General features: G+C 45.0%; 1 protein-coding gene across 5 annotated transcripts in view; it reads left to right on the plus strand.

Moving 5' to 3' along the window:
- Positions 1 to 204: 204 nt before the first annotated feature.
- Positions 205 to 20,187, plus strand: part of LOC132891771 (solute carrier family 15 member 2-like) — an 89,596-nt gene continuing 69,613 nt past the window's right edge. Inside the window, exon 1 of one of the 5 annotated variants that reach the window (XM_060929694.1) lies at positions 205 to 453. In XM_060929694.1, the coding sequence (XP_060785677.1) occupies positions 360 to 453 (94 nt within the window). In that variant the 5' untranslated portion in view covers positions 205 to 359. Of the gene's footprint in view, positions 454 to 2,457; positions 2,551 to 2,919; positions 2,959 to 3,581; positions 3,836 to 20,187 lie in introns of those variants that run through there. The other 4 variants (XM_060929698.1, XM_060929697.1, XM_060929695.1 and 1 more) reach the window with 4 other exon arrangements.

The raw sequence follows: 20,187 nt of genomic DNA on the forward strand, positions 1-20,187 counted from the left end.
CCCCCCCCACACACACACACATTTAACATAAAATATGAGTTCACCCAGCGCCGTTTCTATTGCTTCGTGAAAGAATCCATTCCACTTGATCGATAAGAGAATACACAGAGCACTGAAAATCCACTCCGGGTTTTCCGGGCGCTCCCTACAACAGCTCACCGCGCGCGAGTGAATCTCAGCGCGAGCGGAGACATTTTTGGTGCAGCTGCTCGAAAGTGGAGGAGGTGACGTCATCCCCATTGCCACCTCACAATGTCTTGCTTTTGCTAAAACCGTATTCTTTTGTGATATGCCCTCAAAATTAACCCTAGGACACGTTAAATTAATGTTCAACTAAACAAGGAAATAAGCTTAGCCTAATGGGGTATTCTTGGTTGATGGTGAATTGTTTGCAGTATTTGCTCCTCCCCAGACACAATGGACATAAGGACATTCTTTACAAAGAAGCGGAAAGTAAGTCAAAATTCCCCCACAGGACAAAATTTCCCCACAATGGAAATGTTAGTTCAGTTAGCTGGTTAGTCAATGTTAGGAGATGTATCAGCTAGCTTATTGTTAGCTATCATTTAATTCAACCCCGGTATGCCTACCTTACTGTAATGCCAAGAATGAGGTCAAGTCTGCTCTGATGATATTTATTGATTCCCTGTTGTGATTTGAAGAACTTGTTTTGTCTGGTCTTTGCCAGTTTTCTGGAAAGTAACATGGGAAATCAGTGTATGGGGAAGGAATAGTAGAAAGGAAAGCAATGGAGAGAGATGGATGTTATTCCAGGTGGATTGTGAAGGAAAGGGGGATAAAAGTTATGAAGTGGTAGAAATTGTGGTGGCACCAATGTAAGGAGTTATATCTATAAATCTATTTGTTATACTAATCTGTAAATGCTACTGTAGTACCACCATTGCATGTAGGTTGACGAAACTGCATTTGTTCATTGTGTGAAGTTCTCTTTTATGTGTCATTGCTTGACAGTGTGATTTTGTGTGAAAAAAGTAAAATGCACCCACTAAAGTCACTGCAGGTGGTTAACAAAATTGCACCTGTTCATTGTGTGAAGTTATTTTTTGTGTCACCGTTGCTTGACACAGTGTGATTTTGTGTTATGAAGTTTGCATGATGCCATGTCATGCCTGTTCATTGTGTGAAATTATGAATATTCTTATTTTTAAACATACAGTTGAGTGTCACTATTGCTTGGCACAGTGGCATGTTGTGTTACATCTAAAACTAAATAAAAAAGGAAACACAAAATAAAAAGTAAAATGCACCCATAAAGTCATTCTCTAGCCACTTTATCCTATTCTACAGGGTCGCAGGCAAGTCACTGTTGATGATAAATTGTGTCACATTCATCTCATTATCTTAGGCAGAGCAGTGGGTTTGAAAACAGGCTGATGAATATATGGACTAGTTAAATGAGGACTTAAGGCCAATTTATGCTGGCAGCCCAGTCCTCGCAGATAGCGTCGCAGACAGTGTCTGCGTAGCCCCCCCACCTTCGCAGACGCTCTGCGCGCACCTCCCAAAAATTGTGACCACCGCAGAAGCCTCGCAGACAGCGTCGCAGACAAGAGGGCTCTGATTGGTCCGCTGTACACGCACTTCCGCTTCCCTACTTTCCCGGTTTGGTTTGTTTTCACGACCGGCATTTTTAAAAACACGAGCGAAGATGGAGCAGCACGAAGAGCGGTTGATCGAGGAAGTACGTACGGTACATCTATACGACTCCAGTTCTAGTCATTATTAAAAAAAAAAGTTCTAGTCATTATAAGTAACCGGAGGATAAACACTCCACTAACCACACCCACCAACTACTCCTAGCGACTTCGCACCCCCTTGCGTTGTGCCGGTGAATAACATCGCGCACGCCTATTATCCCCGCTCAACGATAAATTACAACTGTCTGCGAAAAGCTATCTGCGAAAGCCTTGTCGCACGAGCATGCAGAGGCCTTTATTGTTGAGTCTCAAAAATAGTAATTGAATTAAGTGACTTTTGAAGGTAAAATTACGTGTTTAACAACCTGTTAAAAATACACCAGAATGCAGGAAATGGCATCTAATTAATTAATTAGATTAATTAATCTAATTAATTAAAAATTTTCTGGGGGAGGACCCCTGCCAGTGTGTCCCCCCCACATTAAAAATGCTTCTGACGCCCCTGTAACCCAAACTTAAATAGGGTAGACACAAGTGAGGGTGACCTGTGAGGCAGATAACAGGTTCATGTAATGTTCATGTGATCTGATAGGTAGTATGAACAGACAGAACACTGCCAAGCAAGGCGTTCTTCATCCAGCACAGGCCTGGAGGCCAATAGGGTTACCTAGGAGGGACAACCTCAACATAGCTGGCAGGAGACAAAATGTCCTTTCAGATGCTGTGAGACGGAGTGGTCTGCTCTGCATCGCTAGGATGGTGGTGCAATATCCATGGCTGAGCATGAGAACAGCGCGACAGCAACCACAAAGTTTGAAGGTGGAGCAGGGTTCCCGCTGGCACTCGTCACGCTCGTCATTGACAAACATAATCCATCAGCAACAAACAGAAAGTTAGTAGCAGTCATCACAGTGACAAATGTATTTGTCGTCATTATCATAAATCATTTTTTCTAGAAATCCCTCCATTGCCAAAATCCAACCCCAGTGAAGAGATGGCGGGAAGCCAGAGTGTAAACAATGAGCAAGTGCTTGTGACCAATAAAAATCGACTCCAGATGAGCGCTAAGCTTTTGACCAAGTGCAATGCATCTTAATCGGCCTGGTGTGGTGGTGTAATTATCTGTGCATGAACCAAACAATGGTGCACTCTAAGCTGGCAAAGGTTTTTTGGGCAGGCTTCTTCAAGCACATTGGACAGAGTCAGTAATACAGGGAGCGGTTAAAAAAAAAAGCCCCGTCAAAGTGAAAGTGCTGCCTGCCAGCAAGCAACTGAAAGGAGCTCCGTTTCAGGCAGTGCGGTATGTTTGCGTTCCCGTGGCTAATGCTGTGGCATCGTTAGGCCCCATCAGTCGGGGCTATAGCCCCGGGTATTTTCGCCCTCAAAAAAAAAAAGAGAGAGATTAATAGAAAACAACTGACTTGGATGTCAGCTGGGATTTTAAATGTTGTAATATAATAGCTTGTTGTAATATTTAGCTTAGAATCAGTGTCTTTGTGGTCCTAAACGATGTGAGAAATTATATATTTTACTTGTGATATTTAATAGTCAGTTGACACATGCCTCAGTTTCCTGAGATATTATGGGTGTTGATAACTTAATAAGGAGACAGAAAGTGAAGTGAACTACATAAATTTAAAAAGAGCAGTGCAAAAATCAGTAATAAAGATGTTATAACCTTTGAATGTGTGTGGGCTAGGCCGTAATTTTGGGTAGGGACGCTAGGGACGTGTTCCTACCAATATTCAGCCGCTACTGTGTAATCACGATCAATAAAACCGATGTCCTAACCTGAGCAATGATTATATGGCACACAAAGGGTTAAATGTATGACACTGCTAATAATCCCCCCTTTAACGTGGGTATCATTCTCTGATTAGCTACCTGTTTCTCACTAACTTGCATGGTTGGCTATCCCAGCTGTCACTCCATCTGCTGTAAAAGCAGCACACTTCCCACAGCAGCCGTGACTACCCGCCCATCAACCCCCCATATCTCACACGTACACACCTGACCTACCCCACGCACCCCCCACTCTCCGTCAGCCTACAAATTGAGCTGGACTTCGATGACCATGCATGCTTGCCCTACAACTCGCATGCTGACTTTAGTATCATGGATGACGGCCCCCTCCCAAGAAACGAGACATTCGTTCATTCTTCTTCAAAGTCAAGAATGTAAGTGCAGGGTTTCCGTCGAGCTTTAAAAACTCAACAAAATCCTTTTGATGTATGGAAACCCTTCATAAAAGTATTGCTGCGGCTCCTTAGGCAGGTTTAGCAACGTGACAGGACGCATCAGAGCTAGGCTACTGCATAGCTGCAGAGAAAAGGAATGCTGGAGCAATGTAACTTGGTGTTAGATAATATCCTCGATGAATGAATGTTAAATTTATAGACCTAATGGTTTTACAGAATGCAAGTAGTCAGATGTAGGCTACTAGGCTAGGCTATCCATGGTCCTTTACTGCCACCTACAGACAAATATTGGTAACTGTTTGGTTCTTTCAAATAGGAGCAACCAGTGTAAACTAATTTGCTTGTGTTTATGTATCAGTAACCAACACATTTACATTTCATTTATGTGTACTTACATGTTGTATGGTAGTTATGTGTTTCAATGTTCTTGATGTATGTTAATTGACAGTATGTTGCACTTTTGCAGCTCTGAAGTTGCCTTTCATTACATTATGTTACAAAGCGACTTACTGTTACTTTTTTGGTACAGGGTATTGGTTACAGTCTAATTGGTTACAGTCTATAGGGTTAGTTGCCTTGCTCAAGGGCACTTCAGCCATGGATGGAGATGTAGGGAGAGGTAAGGGTGGGATTTGAACCAGCAACCTTGGGATCCAAAGACCAACTCCCTAACCATTAGGCCACAGCTGCCCTCATTAACCTATAAGATCTGCATGACATGAAATTATGATTGCTAACGGAAAAAAAAAAACACCTTTCGGAAGCTCTGCCTTGGATCACTTTTGTGTCCCCACCAATGTCAAAATCAAAGTTACTCCCTTGTGTGTGGGTGACAATATTTCTTGAAAAGTGAGATATAACCTCCACAACCTATCTGTCAAACTCCCTTAAAAAAATACAAGCCCCAGGAAAACTGGACTTAGCCTCTGGTCTTTCCAATAACTAGAAACACCCCTGAGCTAAAGTATAATGAAAAATGCAGTGTCATTCTGTGTTCAGTTCATAAATCGACAGGAAATTCAGATTCCTTCACTGTTGGTTGTTCCAAGATTGTTCTGGACCCTGTTCAATTATAAATCAAGTGTTCTGTTCAAGTAAAGGGAGTCCTAATGCCTCTTTTGAATAATTCCATGCTAAAATAACCTTAAGCTCAAACTAAGGAGGTTTATTTTAGCTTGATGGTGCACAGGGTGCCCAAAATCAAGTCTTTCTTATTAGAGGCTGGAGTGGAGCCCAGATTTTACCCTGGTGAAGCAAAGCTCAAGGTGGAGCCTGAGGTGGAAGCAACATTCTCCACAAAGCCAGATCATCATCATCTTTGTTCCCCCATGGCATCGGGAACAGCCTTGGGGTGCTTCTGCTGGAATCGTGCATCCAGTAGTCGCAGGAAGTCAGTCTTGACCCATCATCATTTTCCTTGCCTGCTGTACGTCGACAACAAGCAGCTTCTCCACTCTATTCCACACCTTCCTTGGAGCCAGAACATCAAATAACACCTGTTTCTGGAGGTTGTTATTATCCAGTCTACACACATGTGCAAGATATTTCATATGCTGCATCACACAAAAATCACGGATGGGTGGAGTGTCTGTGAAGGCACGTAATCTCTCATTTGATATTCTGAAACTCCAATCAACTTCCGTTCCTTTACGTTCTGCCTGAGCCAGTGCATTTTTTCGTTCGTATCCTCCCCGAACCATTTTTCTCAAGAAGCTATGCCAGATGGCTTCAACCTTGTTCAGCTCATTCTCTGTTAGTTCCCATGCTTGTACGCTGTACAAAAGCCTTGATCGTATACAGGTGGTTAGGAATTTCATTCTAGTTGCTAGCTGTATCCATCTGTCAGTCAAAATATGTTTTAGTTCATTCCATTTCTGGTATGCTGCGCCGATTCTAGTGTGTAAAGATTGTATGGTACATTCAGAGTTGGTAATGGTGTATCCGAAATACTTAAAACTCCTGATGTTCTTTAGCTTGTTTGAGCCAATGTTAATCAGACCCGGCAGCTCCATCAGATGTTCGTCCACATTGAAGACCATTGTTTCAGTTTTGGTATATGCAGACCCTCCAGGATTTCACGATGTTGCGATTTGCAAATTCAACCAATCCCCGCGAATTCAGGGCGGCGTTGCAATTTTATCCAATCACCGCAACTTTTCCTCAAATTTGACCAATCGTTGGCGTCGTCTTGAGGTGACGTCGACAAACTACCTTCCGCCTTCCGTGTATACGTACAAGAGAAGCAGCATGTGCGAGTCAGTGTTTATAGGCTTAAATTCTGTTACTGAAAGTGTGTTATGTTTACAGTGAAGGACTGTGTGCACTTTACATTATTTTTTTTACTTAATACAAGAAATTAATGGATGCCAACATTTTTCCCAAAATGGTATTTTATTTTCCATTGTTTAGGCAGCTTCAGCATCATACTGTGAGATTCTGTTCAAATTGTTTTTTTTTTCTTCTATGAAGCCTGAGCCATTTATTTTATTAGTTTATAATTATTGTTTAATTTAGTCTTCAGGAGAGACTGCCTGCACACAGTACTAGTATTAATAGTTTTTTTCTTACATGAAAGCTGAGGCATTTATATTATATTTTAAGGTAACTTCATGTTGTGCTGTGAGGCTCTATGCACTTTAACTTTTGAACCAACAGGTGCATTTGGATAAGTAAAGCCTATTTTTCTGCATTTTTGTAGTCCTGGTAATCTTTTATATTGGTAAAGATGTTTATAGGGCCATTTCTCAGTGTCTTTGTTTTTTAATCAATAGTTTTTCAGTAATAACTTAATATTTAACATATCACTCAATTTTAATCACAAAAAGAGAAAATTGCAACAATTCCTCACAACTTCCTCCCGCAATGTAATCACAACAAAAACCTAAAAAACACCGCAACTTTCATCGCAATTTTTTGGAAAACCCCCCGCAACATCAGACATTTTAGCCTGCAACAATCACAAAAAAGGCCCGCGAAATCCTGGGGGGACTGTATATGAGATCTGCATCCCAAGCCGTCTAAAGGTGTCATCATAGGTAGTGAGCATGTTCTGTAATTCCTCTTGTGAATTGGCAAATATAACCTGATCGTCAGCATACAGTAGCTCGGTGACTTGTAAATGTCCATATGCCAGAGCTTTCTTTCAAAGTTCTCGAGGAGACACTTCATTGGGTACATAGTAGGTAATCTTGAAACCTGCTTTAGGGTTTGATTTCAATATTTCATTTCTGGCCACTCTTACAACAAAGTCCATGTAGACATTGAATATCGTAGGGGACTCCAGGACACCCTGTCGGCATCCTACAAGAGTTTTAAATAAGTTGCTCGATCCTTTAATATATGCTTTTGTACCGGTATATAAGGCACACAAAATTGCTATGAGGTGCGGACATCTTAATCAAATGTCGAGGCATTGGAATAAAGCATCTCTTGGGATCCAATCATATGCAACCTTTAGATCGATAAAGGCTACGTAGACAGTTTTTTTTTTACTTCTTTGATGTCTTGAGAATCTGGAGGAGGATAAAGATGGCATCGCATGTTGACTTATTTGCCCGGAAACCAAACTGAGATGGTAACAGTACAAGTTTGTAGGTCTCCCCAAGTCTTTCAACTATGATCCCTGACAGCACCTTTGAGAGGGTTGCAATTATGCTCAGGCCTCTATAGTTTTCTGGTAGTGATTTCAAACCTCTCTTATACAGACAAGTGATAGATGCCGTCAGCCACTTTGTGGGAACTTGAAGGTAAGACCATATCATTCCAACCAGTGGTACAACGTATTCTAACAGCGTAGCAGATGTTGAGTATTTCGGTTGTTCTGAGGACACTTTATCATTGCCTTGACATTTGCCGTTCTTTAATCTTTTCATGCTGTTTTCAACTTCTCTGGGGCTGGGCAAGGACATATCAATTGTAGGTAGGTTATCTGGTGGAAGTAGATGCGGCTAGTCCTCAGGGTGCTCCAGCTCCGGTTCAGGGATATATGGTCGACAAGCGAAGTGCTCTGAGAAATGAGTTTCTAGTTTCCCTCCTTGAATCAGTAATCTGTTGTTGTGTGTCACTGATGTGTCACATTTCATCAACCTGAATTCTTCTTCTGCATCCTGTTTGCTTGCAAAATTCAATTGGCTACCAAGTAATGCTTACTTTAGCTTCAAAGTAAGCATTCTTGAGCTTAATTTGTAGTTGTTTCACATCACGAGCCAATGCCTTTTTCTTCACTGGATCTTTCTCACTGTGGTATTGTACTAAACTTTCTTGATACTCAGGATTAACCCATGGTTTGTTAATCTCATTTCTCCTTCGTTGAGGGATAACTGCTGTAGACACTTCTTGTATGGCTTTCGTTACTAGCTTTTCTACTTGATCAACTGTCTGAGTGTTACTTAATTGTGGATGGTTCTTTAGTAGGGTATCAAGCTTACCGCTGTATGAGGCTTGGATGGACTGGTCGTCTCTTAAGCGGCATAGATCCGGAAACATAGCTGGAGAACGTTTCCTGCAGAAGATCTTTTTCAACACCCTTTTGGTTGGAAAAAGAGCGTCCATGACTACAATATGGTGGTCTGATTCAAAAAGTTGACTCTGCATAGGGTAAACTCTACATTTCCTGGTCACACGTTTAACAAACCATTCAGTCATGGTGTAATCTAATCTCCTCTTATATCCTAAGTTAGATTTAAAAGACCATCTATGGTCATCTGATCTCGTTGCAAACATAGTATTGAGAATGTACAAGGATGTATCTTCTGCTGTTTCGATGAGTTTTGTCCCGTTAAAACTTGTTGGACTTTGATCATGGTATGGGCCAATACTTTTCCAACTAGTAGGATCACAATCGTGACCAGTGGTGGCATTGAAATCGCCAGCAGCAATAACTTTATACAATGGATGGTCCTTCTTAATCTGCTGTATGGTCTTACTAAGGGTTCGATAGAAGGCCTCTTTAGTGCTGTTAGCATATTCTTCCATTGGACAATAACAGCTGTATATTGCCAGTTTAATACCATTTACCTTGACTCTCACCATTGTTAGTCTTCCTTCTGTAACCAGGTTAATATTGCATTTTATTTCGTAAATTGAAATCTGCCCCTCCTAGAACTGCCACCTTATCCCCTCCTAGAACTGCCACCTTATTGTGGTGGAGGGGTTTGTGTGCTTGAATGATCCTAGGAGCTATGTTGTCGGGGGCATTATGCCCCTGTTAGGGTTTCCCAAGGCAGACAGGTCCTAGGTGACAGGCCAGACCAAGAGCAGTTCACCAAAAAAAACCCCTATGGAGAAAAAATCCAGGACCGTGACGTCGCCCGGTAGGACGCAGCCGGGGCCCCACCCTGGAGCCAGGCCCGGGGTTGGGGCTCGTATGCGAGCGCTTGGTGGCCGGGCCTTTGCCCATGGGGCCCGGCCGGGCTCAGCCCGAAGAGGTGACGTGGGCCCGACCTCCTGTGGGTTCACCACCCACAGAGGTAGCAGTAGGGGTTTGGTGCAGTGTGGATTGGGTGGCAGTCGAAGGCAGGGGCCTCGACGACCTGATCCCCGGACACAGCGGCTGGCTGTTGGGACATGGAATGTCACTTCGCTGGGGGGGAAGGAGCCTGAGCTTGTGCGGGAGGTTGAGAGGTACCGGCTAGAGATAGTCGGGCTCACCTCCACGCACAGCTTGGGCTCTGGAACCCAGCTCCTCGAGAGGGGCTGGACTTTCCACTTCTCTGGAGTCGCCCATGGTGAGCGGCGGCGGGCTGGTGTGGGCTTCCTTATAGCTCCCCAGCTCAGCCGCCATGTGTTGGAGTTTACCCCAGTGAACGAGAGGGTCGCCTCTCTGCGCCTTCGGATTGGGGAGAGGGCTCTTGCTGTTGTTTGTGCCTACGGGCCAAATAGCAGTATAGAGTATCCGGCCTTCTTGGAGTCCCTGGGAGAGGTACTGAGGGGTGCTCAGACTGGGGACTCCATTGTGCTACTGGGGGACTTCAATGCTCACGTGGGCGATGACAGTGACACCTGGAGGGGTGTGGTTGGGAGGAACGGCCTCCCCGATCTGAACCCGAGTGGTGTTTTGTTATTGGACTTCTGTGCTAGTCACAGTTTGTCCATAACGAACACCATGTTCGAGCATAGGGGTGTCCATAAGTGCACGTGGCACCAGGACACCTTAGGTCGGAGGTCGATGATCGACTTTGTAGTCGTGTCATCTGATCTCCGACCCTATGTCTTGGACACTCGGGTGAAGAGAGGGGCTGAGTTGTCAACTGATCACCACCTGGTGGTGAGTTGGATCCGCTGGCGGAGGAGGAAGCTGGACAGACCTGGCAGGCCCAAACGTATGGTGAGGGTCTGCTGGGAACGTCTGGCCGAGCACTCTGTTGGGGAGGTCTTTAACTCCCACCTCCGGGAGAGCTTTTCCCAGCTTCCGAGGGAGGCGGGGGACATTGAGTCTGAGTGGACCATGTTCTCTACCTCCATTGTGGACGCAGCTGTTCGGAGCTGTGGCCGCAAGGTCTCCGGTGCCTGTCGTGGCGGCAATCCCCGAACCCGGTGGTGGACACCGGAAGTAAGGGATGCCGTCAAGCTGAAGAAGGAGTCCTATCGGGCCATGTTGACCTCCGGGACTCCTGAGGCAGCCGACGGGTATCGGCAGGCCAGGCGTGCTGCAGCTCGGGCAGTTGCGGAGGCAAAAACTCGGAACTGGGAGGAGTTCGGGGAGGCCATGGAGAAGGACTATCGGTCGGCCTCGAAGAAATTCTGGCAAACCGTCCGGCGCCTCAGGAGGGGGAAGCAGTACTCTGCCAACACTGTTTACAGTGCGGGTGGGGAGCTGTTGACCTCGACTGGGGACATTGTCGGGCGGTGGAAGGAATACTTTGAGGATCTCCTCAATCCCACTGTCATGTCTTCCACTGAGGAGACTGAGGCTGATGACTCAGAGATGGACTCGTCCATTACCCAAGCCGAAGTCACTGAGGTGGTTTGCAAGCTCCTCGGTGGCAAGGCACCGGGGGTGGATGAGATCCGCCCTGAGTATCTCAAGTCTCTGGATGTTGTGGGGCTGTCTTGGTTGACACGCCTCTGCAACATCGCATGGCGGTCGGGGACAGTGCCTCTGGAGTGGCAGACTGGGGTGGTGGTCCCTCTTTTTAAGAAAGGGGACCGGAGAGTGTGCTCCAATTATAGGGGAATCACACTTCTCAGCCTCCCAGGGAAAGTTTACTCCAGGGTACTGGAGAGGAGAATTCGACCAATAGTCGAACCTCGGATCCAGGAGGAACAATGCGGTTTTCGTCCTGGTCGCGGAACACTGGACCAGCTCTATACCCTTCATAGGGTGCTCGAGGGTTCATGGGAGTTTGCCCAACCAGTCCACATGTGCTTTGTGGATCTGGAGAAGGCATTCGACCGTGTCCCCCGTGGTATTCTGTGGGGGGTGCTTCGGGAGTATGGGGTTCGGGGCTCTTTGCTAAGGGCTGTCCGGTCCCTGTACGAACAGAGCAGGAGTCTGGTTCGCATTGCCGGCAGTAAGTCAGACCTGTTCCCAGTGCATGTTGGACTCCGGCAGGGCTGCCCTTTGTCACCGGTTCTGTTCATAATTTTTATGGACAGAATTTCTAGGCGCAGCCAGGGGCCGGAAGGAATCCTGTTTGGGAACCACAGGATTTCATCTCTGCTTTTTGCGGATGATGTTGTCCTGTTGGCTTCTTCAAACCAGGAACTTCAGCATGCACTGGGGCGGTTTGCAGTCGAGTGTGAAGCGGCTGGGATGAGAATCAGCACCTCCAAGTCCGAGGCCATGGTTCTCGACCGGAAAAGGGTGGCTTGCCCTCTCCAGGTTGGTGGAGAAGTCCTGCCTCAAGTGGAGGAGTTTAAGTATCTCGGGATCTTGTTCACGAGTGAGGGAAGGATGGAGCGTGAGATCGACAGGCGGATCGGTGCAGCCTCCGCAGTGATGCGGTCGCTTTACCGGTCCGTCGTGGTGAAGAAGGAGCTGAGCCAAAAGGCGAAGCTCTCAATTTACCGGTCGATCTACGTTCCGACTCTCACCTATGGTCATGAGCTTTGGGTAATGACAGAAAGAACAAGATCGCGGATACAAGCGGCTGAAATGAGTTTCCTTCGCAGGGTGGCTGGGCGCTCCCTTAGAGATAGGGTGAGAAGCACAGTCACTCGGGAGGAGCTCGGAGTAGAGCCGCTGCTCCTCCACATCGAGAGGAACCAGCTGAGGTGGCTCGGGCATCTTTTTCGGATGCCTCCTGGACGCCTCCCTGGGGAGGTGTTCCAGGCATGTGCCCCCGGGAGGAGGCCCCGGGGAAGACCCAGGACACGCTGGAGGGACTATGTCTCTCGGCTGGCCTGGGAACGCCTCGGTGTTCTTCCCGAGGAGCTGGCCGAGGTGTCTGGGGAAAGGGAAGTTTGGGCTTCCATGCTTAGACTGCTGCCTCCGCGACCCGGTCCTGGATAAGCGGAAGAAGACGAGACGAAATTGAAATCTCACCAAAACCCTTCAACAGAGCGTATTTTTCTTTGTGTGTTATCATTTATTCATGTATTTTTATTTTGGACTTTGTGACAGTCATCAGATAAGCTTTCTTGTGTTGATTTCTGACCTCTCGTCAGTTGCCGCTAAAAACTTGACTGAGAGAGGTACGTATTAAGACTGTTAGAATGAAAGTAAGATTTATTTCATGTTATTATGGACTTAAACAGGAACTTTTCTTATAGGGGTGTAGCAGGGTATGTGTGCAGATTTCTGTCAGTATTTTTCAGTTGTGGGGAATATTTTTTTTCCTTGTCTATACATACAGTTAGGTCCATATTTGGACACTGACACAAATTTTGTTTTTTTTACCTGTTTACTGAAACATATTCAAGTTATAGTTATATAATGGACATGGACATAAAGTCCAGACTTTCAGCTTTCATTTGAGGGTATCCACATTAAAATTGGATGAAGGGTTTAGGAGTTTCAGCTCCTTAACATGTGCCACCCTGTTTTTAAAGGGACCAAAAGTAATTGGACAATTGACTCAAAGGCTATTTCATGGGCAGGTGTGGGCAATTCCTTCATTATGTCATTCTTAATTAAGCAGATAAAAGGCCTGGAGTTTATTTGAAGTGTGGTGCTTGCATTTGGAAAATTTTGCTGTGAAGAAAACATGCGGTCAAAGGAGCTCTCCATGCAGGTGAAACAAGCTATCCTTAGTCAAGTCAAGTCAAGTCAACTTTATTGTCAAATATGCTATACATGCTCGACATACAGCACAGATGAAATATCAGTCCTCTCTGACCCACGGTACAAACAGGCAATGCAATAAATAAAAATAGAATAATTGAAAAAACAAACAAACAACAAAATAAACAGTATAAACACTCTAGATAGGAACTAGACATAGACTAAACAATCAAACAATATAAACAATATAAATAAACAGTATAAACACTAGATAAGAACAAGACATAGACCAAACACTCAGACAATATAAACAGTGTAAACACTAGATAAGAACTACACACAGACTAAACACTCAGATAGACAATATAAACAGTATAAACACTCTAGATATGAACTAGACATAGACTAAACACTCATATACACACACACACACACACACACACACACACACACACACACCTAAATTGGTTCAAATAACCAAACAGTCAAGGGCACTTGAGGTATAGCAGGTAAACATGAACCATGAAATAAGCAGTATAAACAAACTAGCAGCTGTTAAGATGAGGTAGTGCGGAATAGTGCAAATGAGTGAGGTAAAGTGAGATGTGCAGTCCCTGAGTTCAGTGTGTTAATGAACGATGAGATTTGTGTGTGTGTGTGTGTGTGTGTGTGTGTGTGTGTGTGTGTGTGTTGGGGGGGGGGACTGTGAGGATGACATGTCAGATGCTGAAGGGGGGCAGGGGTGTGTGCGAACAGAATCTGTGGCGGGGGCAGAGGGGGGAGGAGGGGCAGAACAGGGATGGAGTTGAGCCTCCTGAATGCCTGGTGAAAGAAACTGTTCTTGAGCCTGCTGGTTTTGGCCCGGAGACTCCGCAGTCTCCTCCCTGACGGCAGCAGGCTGAAGAGGCTGTGAGATGGGTGGGTGGGGTCACCTGCAATCCTGATGGCTTTGGAGGTGAGGCGGGAGTTATAAATATCCATTAGAGAAGGGAGAGAGACACCAATGATCCTCTCAGCTGCTCTCACGATGCGCTGCAGAGACTTGCAGCAGGACACGGTGCAGGCACCATACCACATGGTGATGCAGCTGGTCAGGATGTTCTCGATGGTGCCTCTATAGAAAGTGTGCATGATGGGGGCCGGGGCTCTTGCTCTCCTCAGTTTGCGGAGGAAGTACAGACACTGTTGGGCTTTTTTGGCCAGTGATGTGGTGTTGTTGCTCCAGGACAGGTCTTCAGAGATGTGCACACCCAGAAACTTGGTGCTGCTGACCCTCTCCACTGCAGCACCGTCGATAGATAGTGGAGCATGCTGGGTGTGCTCTCTCCTGAAGTCCACAACAATCTCCTTCGTCTTCTCCATGTTCAGACGGAGATTGTTGTCCTTGCACCACATGGCCAAGCGGCTCACCTCACTCCTGTAGATTGTCTCATCGCCATTGTTGAGGAGACCCACCACAGTCGTGTCATCCGCAAACTTAATGAAGAGATTTGAGCTGGATGTTGGTGTGCAGTCGTGGGTCAGCAGAGTGAAGAGGAGGGGGCTTAGCACACATCCTTGGGGGGCCCCCGTGTTCAGTGTGATGGTGCTGGAGGAGTTGCTGCCGACCCGTACAGTCTGTGGTCTCCCCGTCAGGAAGTCCAGCAGCCAGTTGCACAGGGAGGTGTTCAGTCCCAGCTGGTCCAGTTTGTGAATGAGCTGCTGAGGAATGATTGTGTTGAATGCTGAGCTAAAGTCTATGAACAGCATTCTGACATACGAGTCTTTTGTCTCCAGGTGGGTGAGGGCTGAGTGGAGGGCAGTGGAGACGGCGTCATCGGTTGAACGGTTGGACTGATATGCAAATTGGAAAGGATCCAGGGCAGGGGGGAGGGCAGACTTGATATGCCTCATGACTAGCTGCTCGAAGCACTTCATGAGGATGGGAGTGAGTGCGACAGGGCGGTAGTCATTGAAGCAGGAGGGAGACGGCTTCTTCGGGACCAGGATGATGGTGGTGGTTTTGAGGCACATGGGGACAACAGCCTGGCTCAATGAGATGTTGAAGATATCTGTAAAGACATCTGTGAGCTCCTCGGCACAGTCTCTCAGGACACGACCAGGAATGTTATCAGGACCCGGGGCTTTTCGTGCATTTGTCGTCCTGAGAGCTCTCCTCACGCTGTCTGGGGACAGCGTCAACACCTGGTCGCCGGGAGGTGGTGGGGTCTTCTGTGCCGTGGTGCTGTTGTCTGCCTCAAAGCAAGCGAAGAAGTCGTTCAACTGATTCAGCAGAGACGTGGAGTTGTCACAGGTCTGTGGCGAGGGCTTGTAGTCTGTGATGGTCTGAATCCCCCGCCACAGGTTCCTGGTGTCTCTGCTGTCATTGAAATGATCAGCAATGTGCCTGGAATACTGTCTCTTGGCCACCCTGATGCCTCGTGACAGATTGGCCCTAGCTGTCCTCAGGCCCACCTCGTCCCCAGCTCTGAAGGCGGCGTTCCGAGCCCACAGGAGCCTATAGACTTCCCCTGTCAGCCATGGCCTTAAGCTGCGAAACAGAAAAAACCCCATCCGAGAAATTGCTACAATATTAGGAGTGGCAAAATATACAGTTTGGTACATCCTAAGAAAGAAAGAAAGAAAGAAAGAAAGAAAGAAAGCAAGCAAGCACTGGTGAACTCATCAATGCAAAAAGACCTGGACACTCTCAGAACAACAGACAACAGTAGTGGATGATCGCAGAATAATTTCCATGGTGAAGATAAACCCCTTCACAACAGCCAACCAAGTGAACAACACTCTCCAGGAGGTAGGCCTATCAATATCCAAATCTACCATAAAGAGAAGACTGCATGAAAGTAAATACAGAGGGTTCACTGCACGGTGCAAGCCACTCATAAGCCTCAAGAATAAAAAGGCTAGATTGGACTTTGCTAAAAAACATCTAAAAAAGCCAGCACAGTTCTGGAAGAACATTCTTTGGACAGATGAAAACAAGATCAACCTCTACCAGAATGATGGAAAGAAAAAAGTATGGCGAAGGCGTGGTACAGTTCATGATCCAAAGCATACCACATCATCTGTAAAACACTACGGAGGCAGTGTGATGGCTTGGGCATGCATGGCTGCCAGTGGCACTGGGTCACTAGTGTTTATTGATGATGTGACACAGGACAGAAGCAGCCGGATGAATTCTGAGGTACAGTATTCAGAGACATACTGTGTGCTCAAATGCAGCCAAACTGATTGGTCGGCGTTTCATAATGCAGATGGACAATGACCCAAAACATAAAGCCAAAGCAACCCAGGAGTTTATTAAAGCAAAGAAGTGGAATATTCTTGAATGGCCAAGTCAGTCACCTGATCTCAACCCAATTGAGCATGCATTTCACTTGTTAAAGACTAAACGTCAGACAGAAAGGCCCACAAACAAACAGCAACTGAAAACCGCTGCAGTAAAGGCCTGGCAGAGCATTAAAAAGGAGGAAACACAGCATCTGGTGATGAGTTCAAGACTTCAGGCAGTCATTGCCAACAAAGGGTTTTCAACCAAGTATTAGAAATGAACATTTTATTTACAATTATTTAATTTGTCCAATTACTTTTGAGCCCCTGAAATGAAGGGATTGTGTTTTAAAAAATCCTTTAGTTCCTCACATTTTTATGCAATCATTTTGTTCAACCCACTGAATTAAAGCTGAAAGTCTGAACTTCAACTGCATCTGAATTGTTTTGTTCACAATTCATTGTGGTAATGTACAGAACCAAAATTAGAAAAATGTTGCCTCTGTCCGAATATTTATGGACCTAATTGTATATTTACCCTTCTACATGTACATAGCTTTTTGTTTTGTTTTTTGTCTACGCTTTTTTTTTTAAATCTGTTTGTACTAAGAGAACTAAATGAAACCGGAGTCAAATTCTTCGTGTGTGCAATAAAAGTGATTCTGATATTGAGACACTTTGGGGGAGAGCGAGCTAGTCCAGTTAAGTTTTCATTGTGTGTGTGTGTGTGTGTGTGTGTGTGTGTGTGTGTGTGTGTGTGTGTGTGATGCCGCCATTTCATCCTCTTGTGTATTGCATGATTAAGTTGGGGTTTTTTTGTCAGGCATTTTGAAGATGATTGTGTGTGTGCTCTGCTCTCCTATGTTTCATTATACACCAGGTATGTGTCAATAAGGTGTACTGTACTCCAATGCTATCACCCTGGTTATTTGTTACTCATTAATTCATTCAGTAAGTCAGTTGCCGCTAAAAACTTGACTGAGATGGGCACGTATTAAGACTGTTAGAATGAAAGCATTTGAGGATGATCGTGTGTGTGCTCTGCTCTCCTATGTTTCATTATACACCAGACACCAGATGGAGTTTGTGGTAAACCAGTGGAGAGAATAAACCAGTCAGTGATTCCAGAGTCTTCTCGTGTCCAGCTTTTCATTGTACACAACACAACGCAGAGTAGTCGAAGTGCAGGGCAGAGCTACACCCGTTACACTTCCATGATATGTTGAACATCAACCAGTGTCACATGTGGGGCCAGAACAACAGCAATGCCTGCCCGAGCAACCGTCAGTCCATTGTACACTACACACCATTCTTTCAGGATATCATCTTTAAAACAGATCACACCATCACCTTGTTGGCGAACCTCTTGCATACATGTTATATCATGCCTTAATTTCTTGCACTGTGTCACACAGTCTGCCAGCTTACTTTCACATTTACAGGTTCTTACATTAATGGTTCCCAATCGAAACATGTGGTTATTCTTACCCATCTCCAAAAATCACAATATCTAATATTACTACTACTAATAATAATAATCAAAATCTAAGATATATCTATAGAGAGAGACTCGACTTCATTGCCTTTTGAAAGCACTGTTATTAAATCGCTTCATTTAACTAAAATGGAAGAGGCTACTTCACATCCTAGTGCCAGTGACTCCGTTGGCTCGCCCAGTTGCAAGACTAAGCTACCCAGGGTGCACCTGTCCTAATGACGGAGATGGAGTATGGCTTGAGTGTGAGAGACGTTTAGACGTAGCAGGACTTACACACACTGCCTTCTAAGTCTAGCAGAAATTCATCTGAAAGTTACGGATCAACACCCCATGCAGAGGATGGAGCAAATTCCTCTGTGGAGCTAGAGGGAAGAGTGACACCCAACGTAAGACCAGAGAGTGGACCACACTCTTAGCAAAGCAAGAAAGAGGCATGACGTCATCCACATAACAGGGGGAGTAAGAGTAATGATATCCTCAGCAGAGCGATGTCCTCAGTGGAATAGGGAGTGACATCTGAAGTAGAGTCAGGTGGCCTAGCAGTGTCTGATAGAGTGATGCCCATGGCAAGGCTGTGCACCATAATGGTATCCTCTGTGGGGTAGGGAGGGTGGGAGATGGCTCTCGCTGGATCGGGACCTCCCTCCAAAAACTTCCTTCGTCACCTTGGTTTTAATCTCCACAGACTTGTCTTCCTTATCTGCCTCCTCCACCACCTCTCATTTTCACTTCTTGGAGATAGTTGGAAGTGTTGGATCAGCCTCAGTGTTCCACTGCTTGGACTCAGCGAACACACCAGTTATAGACCCCCACCCCCCAAAAATTATTGAGGGGAGCTAAGCCACGAGTTAATCCAGATGGACCTTGACCAGGTCGAACTCCTTCTGGTTCTCCCAGAGTTGCTTATTCTGGGCCTGTATGCACTGATAAAAATCTGCTGCATCCACGGTCTGGTCTTGTTTCTTTCATGATAATGAGGTGGATGCAAGTGCAGATTTTTTAAATTTTAAAGTGAAAAATAAACAATCAGAACAAAACTATCGGCATGAACACAAAATATAGACAAAGCACAGACATTAGCATAAGTCACACTCTATTAAAGCAAGTCAACCAAACACATTTATTACACTTTGAGTTATAATAAGACACAATTAACGTGCTAATTGATTTGCTAAACTAGACATAAGAAGACACAGGTGTAAGGGTGATCTGTGAGTCAGATGACAGGTTCATGAGATGTGCAGGGACTGATTTGTAGTGTGACAATCTGACAATTTCAGCAATGCAGAAGTTAAAAATCTCAGTCAGTCAATTAAGTTTGTGGTTGCAGTGGCAATGCATGTTTATAATAATCTGATAGCCGGTACAGAGACAGAATTTAAATGCTATAACACAGAAATTAATAATTCATTTGCTGTGTACTTAGATACAGTGTGTGTGTGTGTGTGTGTGTGTGTGTGTGTGTGTGTATAAATAAGCAAGAGGCACATCCAATTAAAAAAAAAAAAAAACATGCCATGCATGCTGGCGCAAAATGGCCTTAATCTGTAAACCTGAGTTACTTGATTTGTATACATTGTTGTTTTGGACTTTTACTGCAGTTGTAACTGACATTACTGGAAATGTATTATCACGAGGGATAAATACATTTATTAAGGATAAAATTAGTTCATATGTTTCAAGTTTTTTTTTCAATGAATCCTGTATTGTTTTTGCCCGTGTAAGTATGGTGGCTTTTTAACCTTTTCATTTGCGTCTTTATAACGAAGTGCTGCAAGTTGAAGTGTAAACAAACAACAGTTTGCTTGATTCTCACTTGTGTTTGTGCTTATCTCTCAGGTAAATCATTCACAAAGATAATCAGAAATCCCTTTAAACCCCTTCTTAGATAAGCAAGATAGAGAAGTGATCACGGTGCATTGTAACTGTATGGCTGGGTAAGAATTTTGTCGCGACCTTCATGCATATGGACTTTGTGTGGAGTAAACAAAGAAACAGCTGGGGACTTTAGTGCTTCGTGACTGAAAAAAGTACCGTAAAATAACGACACATAGCAAGAAAAGTACTTGGAAAACACTAACGACATAGCTGAGAGGGATATACAAACCTTTCACAAAGTGATCACTGCAAACTTGAGCATGCTTTGACTTGACTCCCTTCAATCTCAGTAAGAGGTTCAAAAGCTACCTTTCTCAATGTCTTTTTGTGAAATCCTGTGTTCGTTCACCCTTTATTAGTTCACGGGGAACCCTGAAGAAAGTCTGATCGATTCAAACAACCTAAAACAACGCAAGTGTAAAACATTTTTTCATGCGAGCAATGCACCTTCTCCAGACAAACGCTTTGTCAATTGAGCTTTGGTAGACCATCAGCTAAAGTTTTGAATCACTAATGAGGCGGCTG

This window comes from Neoarius graeffei, chromosome 9 (assembly GCF_027579695.1).
Source record: "Neoarius graeffei isolate fNeoGra1 chromosome 9, fNeoGra1.pri, whole genome shotgun sequence".
NCBI classification, from domain to species: Eukaryota; Metazoa; Chordata; class Actinopteri; order Siluriformes; family Ariidae; genus Neoarius; species Neoarius graeffei.